We start from the raw sequence: 10880 nt of genomic DNA on the forward strand, positions 1-10880 counted from the left end.
TGTTTCATCAAACATTATATTATGACTTGTTAGGAGAAATATTTTGTGTGAATTTTTATTTTATATATGATGTACGTATGTTGTAAAAAAAAAAAAACTTTGGTTGAGAATTTTTATTTTATTTCATCATACATTATATTTTTCATTTTCAATTGTATATAGCATCTTTAGCATGTGTAACATAAATACATTAGAAATATTATAGTTATTTGTAGAAAATTTTTATATTAATGTTTTGGGCGGGGCGGGGATCCCCGCGGGGGAGTGAGCGGGGGAGGATTTTTCCCCCGCGGGGAATTTTAACCGGGGAATCCCCGCCCCGCCCCCCATAATACCATTTTCAACCCTTTAATATTTAAAAAAACTATATTTACATCAACTTCCGCGGTTTTGATTAGCAAGAAGTGTAGGGTGTTGTTTTCAAAATAATAATAATAATAATAATAATAATTTCTTTTTCTTATATACCCTTGAAATTCATCTAATTGCATGTATATCTCTTTACCTTCTAAAATTTGATTTCTTTGTAGATATATCCTTTTACTAGTAGTATACACCATTAAAATATATTACTACATATTAAATGATTAAAAACTTGCTCATATTTAACTCTAGAAATTAGTATTTTTGCATATTTATATATATATATATATATATAAACATATTATGTATATTACTAAAACAATTAAACAATATTTCTGCATATACACCCCAAAAAAAAATAATAATAGACAAAGTTTATTCAATACATCTAAATAAAAACTTTTGTGAGGGATAACTTTAGGAGTTTAAATGAAATTTTATTTTTATTATTATAAAAATCAATATTTATATTTTTTATAACAGACAACAATGGTACAATGATATAAGTCTAGTAGAGAGAGAGACATACATACCAACAAATTGACTATTAAGGCATTTTTATTGAAGAACATACACGCAATTATGCAGACTTTGAGTTACATAAATAACCTGATGATAATTAGAAGAGTTTGCTAGTAATTATAAATCTTCTTTTGACACTTCATAAATATGTTGCAATATAAACGGCTTAAAAAAGAAACCGTTCATCTCATCATATTCACTTAGCCCATTCATCAGTCCATGGTTTACATCATATACTCGTAGCAAAGTAAACGAAGTCATGTGAAGATCTGCAAACCCAATCAGACTTCTTGTAAGACATCAGTAACATGTTATAATACACAATATTTTGTCATGAGCCCCACATAATTGAAAAGGTATGATCTACAGGTACAGTTCTACACTGATCATTTCAAGTTTGGAAATTGTACTAAAGAAGAAATGGCTCAAAAAGTCTATTCCACGGATTTTGGTGGTGACCCTGTATTCCAGTTTATGATGGGTCTCTGGAACCCTCATCATTAACTTTGTACACCATTGCTCAAAGCATTCTGTCTTGAAGATCACTAAGCAAGCTCGAAGCGAAGGAGGTCAACTTTTTCCCGGTCTCGCCAGCCATGTTCTTGATAGAGGATATGTCCTGTGATGCCTAAAGGAAAAGGGGAAGTGAGATACAATATCAGATTATCAACAGTAAATATGATGTATTTTTCTCTATATGACAGATGAGATTTTTTACGATTCACTAGTAGGTCCAGGACGAGAACTTCGATAAATACCTGGAAGGATATTCGGTTTATCAGATCAGCAGCGGTAAGATCAAGTTGAGAATCATCCTTAGCACGACCAAAAAGATCAGCACTTGAGATGGAACTTGAACTCTATGCAAACAATACAAGAAAGTGAAGATAAGAAAAACATTTTAAAGTAGCTGTTATTTACATTTGATAAGCCTAAACTAAAACATAAGAATGCTGATACAGCATCTGAGTCTTTTCGAAAAGTGCACCTTACACCTCAAATATTACAGGCAATCAGATGGACAAGCTATGCTATGCATTTAATCAAAAAAGAAAACAAGAGTTAACAATTGGAAAGCCTGGCAAGGGTAGCAAATATAAAATACAGAGCATATTATGGACCTCACGGTATGCTAGAACAATGTAATTTTAAGTCTCACATCACAGGCAATGAGACCGGACTAGTTATGCTACGCATTCAAGCATGACAGCACAAGAGCTCATTATAAATGGGCCTTGTTGGGAATAGGAAATATAGATAGTGTTTAAGGCTTAAACAAAGATCTGCAAAAGCAGCAATGAACACACCGTAAAATTCTCCAGGGAGATTTTAGCCTCATTGGTAGCCTTGTCCTGATCACCGAAGAACTGTGCTGATGAAATTGACTTTGCATTTGAAAATTTCTGTCTTGCCTCATTACTTTCATCAACCTGAAGTTCATGAAGATCAAAGTGTCAAAACTCACAGTCAAGAAAGGTTATGAAAATTCATGACATGCATGATCAGTAAAAAAAGGCATATCCCTCTACAATATAATATAATTATTTGCTTCAAAATAGATTTCATTTCTAATCAAATCAAATAATAAACGTTTTTGTCGTATATACGCTTTGATTGTCCATACTGTTTCTGATCTCAATCAGGCATTCCTACCTTCATAAGGCCACCAGAAGTCTTATTCAAAGAAAAGTGGTTATATTTGTCAATTGAGGTCAACCAAAAACTCAGTTACCAGTCAAAGCACGCAAAAATAAACAAAATTAACTTTGTAATATTGTTTGAATGGAGGAGACATGTTTGTGAGGGTGAACGTATCTGCCTGATATAAGACAGTCCTGAATTTGAGAAAGTGCAAAAGCATAGCAGAACTCATGCTAAAAAAACCTAATAGGAAGACTGGCTTCTTCATTTTCAACATAATTGTTGAGGACTGTTAAAGAATTAAAGAAAAACTGAAGCATGATGGAGCCTTATTTAAAATGGTTCTGAACATTAGATGAGCTCCTCTATGGGAATATTCAGCAAACTTCTCCTGGAACTGGAAGGCACGAGGATGGTCTCCTTGCTCTAACATCAAATTAAGTTTTGTGGCGTGGAAAGTTCTAAATGGTTCTGTCAGGGGAAAAAACATATAAAATTTGTGAGTAAAATTTTTTGGAGCATCTAAAGTTGCCAACTACTAAAAAATTCAGAGATATTCCTCTGTTCAATAACTAAGGGTGGCTGGCTTTATGCACAAATCTAGTGATTTTAAACCAACAGATAAATAATAAAGAATATTTCTATTAAGTTATGTGGTGTGGAAAGGATTTTAAATATTTCTAAATGGTTTGTCAGGGGAAAAAACATATAAAATTTGTGAGTGAAATTCTGTGTTGGAACATCTAAAGTTGCCAACTACTAAAAAATTCAGAGAGATCCCCTTGTTCAATAACTAAGGATGGATGACTTTATGCACAAATCTAGTGATTTTAAACCAACGGATAAATAATAAAGTATATTTGCCACTCCTTTCATCACAACTTTGGTCGAAAACAGGAAATATGCATACATGAGTAGCTCATTGCATATGCCTTGTCTTCAGGGAATTCAAATCAGAAAGACAGACCAGTATGAAGATTAAGAGATGAAGTTCAATAGATGAAGAGGAAGAATTTGTTCATTTCACTTAAAATAAATTTGCTAAAAGATCCACATGACTCGTGACAAATATCTCAAACCATCTCGGCAATAGAAATTTGTATCACTCCTCTCCCCAGTAAAAGGCAAGGGTACATAACAAGTCTATGCCAAAGTGGCTCATTCTATTTCCAAAACAATCTAAAGAGAAATCACATATATGTTGATTACGGCCTAACTGTTGCATACATACGGCATCCAAGGAACACGGTCCATGAAATCTATTTGCAACCTTAAAATTCCTTAGCTACAAAACATACTCATAGCTGCAAATAATTTTTTCATAGGAACTCCTAAATCTTTCCAAAGTTCCTCTGTTTTTATGGGCTTTCATTGCGATGTCATTTAAGTAAAGTTTCCATTTAACCTAAATCTCACATTCTAACAAGTATAATACAATATTTAGCTAAGAAATATATTCATATGAACATTGCTCAGATGATTTAGCAATCTGAATACAGTAAATAGACAATCTCTGCCCCCAGCTCCCATCCAGAGTGTTAGGAACAGACAATATTGACCCTTCAATGTATAGATAAATATATCATGACTGCCAGTGTCACTAATCTAAAATTTAATCAAGCTAGGAACACTTTCCAAAGGGACAGAATTTGAAGATGGGACCATGTGATACAAGTCTCATCTTGGAGAACAAGCTGAAATACAACTGCATAAAATCAAATAACTAATTTAATTCAGGTGACATTAAGTAAGACCACAAAAAGACCCATTTACACAATGCCATGTCTTCCAAACGAAATAGAAACTTGCTCTGTAGCAATAAAATAAGTTTTTTGAATTTATTAGAAAAGTGCTATCACAATTTAAAGAGTTCCATGGCCCTAAGCTACATATAATTGATCATTTGAGAAACCTAAACATTCTTCAAAATGGATGCTTATGAAGAATTTTCTTTACAAGCAGTTAGCTGTCTCTTGGATATGTTCAATGGTCATATAAGGTAGAACAATTTGTAATAACTCCAAAATCCAAACCATTATCTTAAATTCATGCCACTATTAGTTTAAGCAATGAAAAGACTAAACCACGGGGAAGGTAGGAGGACGGATGAAATAAATAGGGCTTAGCTAAGAAATAGTTGAGTCTCATACCAACACACCCACCAAAAAGAAATTGATGTCCTAGTATAAAAGCAAGTTTAAATGGGCTTAAACAGCATAATTTAGACAGAGAAACACTAGACTATCTAGGGCTACATGCTTATGCAGACATGTCAGACTGAGTAGTTCAAAATAATAATTCGTATTTGTAACTTCTTTTGAGCTTATAATATTATATTAAAACAGGTAAAGCAACTAATTACAAAAGAAGATAAAAGAAAATTTTCTGCAGAAAAGGCCCCAGAGTTTACCTGAACTTTTGATGAAGTGGAGCTGCTCTTTTTTGGGAAGCCACTCTCCATTTCAAACTCTGCGAAGAAGTTTGAAGACTTTGGTGGGGATACATGACTAATCACCTGAGGGCCAAGTGAACAGGTCTCAGCAGGTATGCTCTCCACATATTCAAAACGGGAAGAAGATGAGACAAGTGGCGGGTTAGAGCTGGACAATGAAGTAACAACAGGAACTGACTCTTCAGGCTTTTGGTCATAAAGACTTTCATTTGGCTGCAAGCAAATATTTTTGTCAAAGCATAATGACTCACTTGTGAATAAGAATTGCCAAGAATTGTAAGATGCCAAATGGAGGTGTAAAACAAACTAATCAAGTTTAATACATATAAACATCAGTAAATCATTTACAAAAAATAATCGTTGACTAAATGAAAAGAAAAAATTTACCTTGCTGGTAAGCTTTCTAGCACCTAGCCCACCAGTTTTAGTCCCAATCTTCTTGGCACCAATTGGCTTTTTAACGGGATTGGTAACTGCTGAATGAATAGGTGCTTTAGGTGAGTGATTGATCTCAATAGTGTCATGTGTATCAATTAAATTTCCTTTCGATGTTTCTATAAGCTTAAGCTCTGGAACACTGTCGGCTCCATCTTGTGATGGAGGTGCTGAAACAGGGGATGAAGGCAAAATTGCATCTTCTGCAGAGCTTCTAGCAACTTCCTTGGAGAGGACCTGCCTATATAAATCAGCAGCTCTTGATGTATACTTTGCTTCAATTTTTCCACCGTCAGTCCATCCATGCTGCTTAAAGAAAGTGTGTGCACGGTTATTGCCACCAAAAGCCATCATCCTTAGTTGCTCTGGCGTCCAAGAATCTAAATTTGTTGACCTAGCATAATCAGGAGAGAGAAAATGATCCTTGATAAAGCTATACCATGAACTAGGAACTCAGCATAAAAAAGTAGGCAAATTCAATCTCAAGTGAGAAGATGATCAGTAACTGAGCCAGTTGCTACCTCAAAAGAAATCAAGAATAAACATGATAACTCAAACTATCTAGTGTTAGACGACTATCTCAATTATTCACAGGTTGCACCTTCAGGTTCATTTCAGATTTTTTTTTTTCTCCCCACTTTCAGACTTCTAGTAACCTTCAAACATCATAAATTAGGTCAGAGGCAGGGGAATAAAAGCAAACACAGAATAATGGACACTTCAAAACTTTTTACTGGCTATTCAAAAAATCTACACATTGGCAGCAGGCTTCATAGGTATAGACTAGAGTACCAGAAAAGGAGAAAAACAAAGAGAACAAAACAGGCGTGATAAATGTGGCATTTACAATGTTAAGTAAAATCATCAGGCTTCACAATCTCATTATAGTTACATTTTCCTATTTCATCATAAAGAACAGTTAGAAGCAACATGATATACACAGTCATAGCATTGTGTAAAGCAACAATATAGTCAATATGTGATTCCTCCAAAAATTAACACAAAGCATCTTTTTATCAAATCAACAGAGGAGAGTTAAAATCCTACAAAAGGCAATGAGATCCACCACCTATACTCAAAATAGAGTTTAAACCTTGCAGCCATTCCAAAAACACCATTGATCAAACCAAGCTGGCGGCTTAGATACTACATCAGACACACACCATGCACTTAGTCCATAATCAATCAAAGATAAATAAACAAATAAATAAATAAAAGAAATAAAAGAAATAAAAGAAATAAAGAAAGAACTTGGCAGAATATGGGATGGCCAACCAATCTAACCCACATATGCAAGCGCCTATAAAATGGATGAAAATATTTCCAAATACCACTCTTCTCCATAAAGTTAAGGAGATCAACTTAAAAAGAGAGACAATAGCTAATTTTCGGGCATACAAATAATACAGCCTATTAAGAACCATAAGTCTCAGCACAGATATATCCTTCAAGGTACCAAGCATGCACTTTGCAGAGCAAAGCATATGTCTTAGGTAAAGGTCTCCCCAAAAGCATATAGTTAGTTTCACCATGTAATTAGATTAACTTGAGCCTCAACAACACAGAAGACACTACTAATGCACTTCTAAAGATACCACCTTTGTTTACACCAATGCATGTCATCTTCTAAGAATCTAAGTAATCCATATGGCAGGCAAAGAGAAAATGCCTAACACTATACAAACTTAAAACTTGATAGGTTCTCTTTTTATGATGACCACTAGACCCATTGAACTTCTTTTGCCATAGAAACATCTTCATATTCATTCAAATGAAAAACCGAAAAATCAGAAATTTCTGATTTTCCCAAACAAAAGATAATGCTTTTAATCATAAAGAGCTTGTGCATGAACGAAGCCAGCAGCAAGCTCGCAAATAAAGTATTGATAAATCACTCCCCAAGCATGCCAAATAAAATCACATCAATAGCTTGTTCAATCCTGAGAGATATTCAAACCAATTAAGCGCATAACATAAACCCTAAACAAGAACATCAAACAAAACCCTAAAAAACACTTCCTTTCCGCAATCAAATCAAAAGACAATCACACCTGACGAAGCTGACGTGCACACCGAGGCTACGATGAACCGCAGAGCAATCGATGCAGAGGAAGATCCCGTACGTCACCGACGCCCACGTCGGGTTCTTCGCGTTGCAATCGAAGCATATCTGAGAGAAAACACATCAGATCTAGCAATTCTACGCGGAGATCTGGTGCTTCAAATCCAGATCCAAAAAATTGCAAACAAGAAAGGGTTACCTTGTTCTCCGACCGAGATTTCAGCTTCCGGAAAACAGCGTTCTTGTCTGTGAAGCCCTCAGAAGCCATGGAAGCCATATCTCTTGATTCCTTCCAGAGAGAAGAGGAGCAAGTGTGGTTCCAGATCGGAGAAGAACCTCTTCTCTCCCCTCTCTCTCTCTCTCTCTCTCTCTCTCTCTCGTTGCCGGATCGGTTATGGAGGCAGTGATGAATTGCTTAATATTATTAAATTAAAAGGGTTTTTTCATATGCAACCCTAAAAGTTTTCATACTTGAAGACAATAGAAATTTAGTAAAGATTCAGAGGGTTATATACACAAATTTTAAGAAAAGTTTTTATAAAAATGATAAATTTGGTTTTTTCTTTGTATTTAATAAAAAGTTTTAATAAAAAGTTTTTATTTTTATTTTCTAATTTTACATAAACATATGTACGCTAAGAAAATAAAATTTTAGCAATATTTGGAGAAAATGTTAGCCTAATAAAATAATTAATCAATAAAAGATTATTAATTAGTCACGTATCTTTCTAGTGTAATGAATATTTAAAATTTTTTAAAAATTAAAATAGGGCGTTTGCATATGTACTTTAGATGCAAGATTCCTGTGAATGTAGATAGTTTTTTTAAAATTACTTTTAAGCACAATATTATTAAAAATAAATCAATCAATCAATCAACTCAAATTATTGTTACTCTTCTAAAATAATTAATTACTACAAAATTGTTAAATCTCTAAACACTAACCCAAGAAAAGTGATTCTTAAACCTCTTTTATGGCCATGCTAAGTCAAGGCATTGCAAAAGAAAGACTACAAAATTCAATCCAATTTACTGTAATTAACTGGTTAACATGTTTGTTAAGCATAATTATTGGTTTATGAAATTGTCTATCAAACAATCAAAAAATTCAGTAATAGATAGAAGTAAATCTACTATTATAAATAAAGTCATAATTTAACAAAATAAGCAAAAGGTATTTAAAATAAAAAATATAAAAAACAAACTAATGCCTTAGAATTAAAGAGGATGTAAAGCCGAAATTGAATTGGAGGTACATTTTGCCATTTTATTTATATAACTTTTTTTTTTACCTTTAGAATATTTTATACCCAAACCCCTAATTGGAATATAGAAAACCATTAGTCGTAGTAGTAACATATGCGTGAGAATTCATGGTTGAAGAATAATTGCATAAATCTCATTCCAAACATAGGAAAACCATTAAAGGTAAATTTTTTAGTAGGGCACTCAACTTTGTTTTTTTCAAATTGGGCACTGAACTTTAAAATGCATCAAAATGGTCACCCAACTTATTTTTCATTTCACTGAGCAGTCAACTAATTCTTTCCGGCACCAAATGTCCTACGTGGTCGCTGAAATTCCTGACTCAGCTCTGAATTGCCATGTCATAGTACCTACTTGGCATGGACACATCACCTGTAGATGCCATGTCAACTAGAAGTTTCCAGATCGTATTCAATTTTCCAAGTCAGCTCTTCTTCCTTTCCTTCCTCCTTTCGAAGGGAGCAACACGAAGGGTTAGGGCTCTTCTTCCTTCTTTCGACAGGATCAACAAGAAGAATCATGACAAGGAAAAAACTCATCAAAGCTTTATATTTGGATTTCCGATTTCAATCGGTTTTTGATTTTTGATTGACTATAGTAATTCTTTTTAGTTGGTTGTTAGTTTGTAGTGCAAGTAGCTTCTTTTCAGATTGGACAATGCAAGGATGTGAATTTCACTCACATCACTTACTTTGTATCATGTTTATCAGGGATAATTGATTAATATACAATGTTTTATTAAACATTCAATGTTTAATTCCTATTATGGTTTAAACATTCACTTATTTTGAGCTACATCCAAGTATCCATTCCTTATATTTAGATCACACTGAAAACATCTAAAAGAGAAAGAGGTGTTTGCAACTTTGTGTCTTTTATGTGCTCCACTTCATTTATTGTAAAATTTTTAAAAAAAAACAGTAAGAAACTATAGAGCATTCATAGGATGCATCACAAAGGTAGAAAAGTGTTGGAGTGAATAAATAAAATAAATGCACCATCTCAAGTGAGTGCATCTCCATTCAACATTTCAAGGAAATTAAAAGATTTACATCAACATATCAAAATAACTCCAAAAAAACAAAGTACCATGAAACAAGGGAATTGACTTTCAAGTGCATGTCAAGTGTAAAGGTTTACAACATTGGGAATGAAATGTTCATCAGCCCAAAAAAAAAAAATTGCATCATCTAAGATCTTCCTGGTGGCACCCATCTTCTCTTTCTTTTGCTATCATCCCTTTCTTTTGGTCTCTCCTCATTGTCCTTATCTCTACCTGGAAGGTTCAACACATGTTTTCTGGCAGTATTTGGAGTTGAATTTGATGGCTCCTTAGCAGGATAGTTCACATTACTTGGAGGTTATTGCGCTTGTCCAATTGTTGATTTGCCTCCTCTTAGAAACAATTTTTCCCTCCTATGCCCATGCTTCTCTACAACCTATGACCTCATGGGAAGGGCTTCATTTGGTGCATCATTAATAACCTGGTAGAAATTAAAAACTATGTTAGTTTCATGTGAGTGGTACATGCTGAGCAAAATAAAGATTTGCAGAATCTTGAGCTGGTTAAACTTGTGACATTTGTTCCCCAAATGCCTCTGCATGTGATGTGTTTGCCTTTTCCTGGCCAACTCTAATCATAGCATCTACATATTAAATCAAACAAATCACATGTGAGAAGAGATAAATGTGAGCATATGCCATTCAGAGTGAAGTTTTCACAAAACTAAGCTTGCACGCCCTGTGGCATTGGCTTCTTAGGGAACTATGTACATGAATGGTTGCCTCCAATCAAGGTATCAACTTATTGGATACAAACATATAGGCTTGAGAAGAAATTAGCGTGAAACAAATACCATTTGAAATTCATAAACTAGATAAATATGTCTTACCATTGCAAAATGTTCCTACGACACCTGGGAATCAATTACATCTATGTTGTTAACCAGATATATTTCCATTTTTAGCCTGTGATTCATACATTATATCACTACATTTAATTATATTATAAAAGAGAATGAATTATAAATGGGTAATAAATAATTACCTGGCTTCCTTTTGATGTCTTTTGTTGTGTGGTGTGACTCCTGCAAGTGTACGGGGTCGTCAAGTAATATCCTGTGAGTGACATAGGAATTG

At 34.0% G+C, this 10880-nt stretch overlaps 1 protein-coding gene across 1 annotated transcript; it reads right to left on the bottom strand.

The window, feature by feature from the left end:
* Positions 1-1031: 1031 nt before the first annotated feature.
* Positions 1032-7920, bottom strand: LOC120277171 (probable ADP-ribosylation factor GTPase-activating protein AGD8). Its single transcript, XM_039283921.1, has 7 exons — positions 7675-7920; positions 7465-7583; positions 5366-5807; positions 4937-5191; positions 2193-2315; positions 1644-1745; positions 1032-1513 (listed from the first exon to the last, which is right to left on the bottom strand). Exons 1-7 carry the CDS (start codon positions 7750-7752, stop codon positions 1406-1408), a joined length of 1227 nt encoding a protein of 408 aa, XP_039139855.1. The 5' UTR covers positions 7753-7920; the 3' UTR covers positions 1032-1405.
* Between the last annotated feature and the right edge of the window lie 2960 nt (positions 7921-10880).

This window comes from Dioscorea cayenensis, chromosome 15 (genome assembly GCF_009730915.1).
Source record: "Dioscorea cayenensis subsp. rotundata cultivar TDr96_F1 chromosome 15, TDr96_F1_v2_PseudoChromosome.rev07_lg8_w22 25.fasta, whole genome shotgun sequence".
NCBI classification, from domain to species: Eukaryota; Viridiplantae; Streptophyta; class Magnoliopsida; order Dioscoreales; family Dioscoreaceae; genus Dioscorea; species Dioscorea cayenensis.

What these genes read in the sequence shown, in the direction of transcription:
- LOC120277171 (XM_039283921.1), bottom strand. Translation starts at nt 7,752, where the DNA reads ATGGCTTCCATGGCTTCTGAGGGCTTCACAGACAAGAACGCTGTTTTC. An exon ending in AATCTCGGTCGGAGAACAAG is followed by an intron (nt 7,584 to 7,674) that starts GTAACCCTTTCT and finishes GTTTTCTCTCAG; the next exon opens with ATATGCTTCGATTGCAACGC. An exon ending in TAAACCGAATATCCTTCCAG is followed by an intron (nt 1,514 to 1,643) that starts GTATTTATCGAA and finishes CTTTTCCTTTAG; the next exon opens with GCATCACAGGACATATCCTC.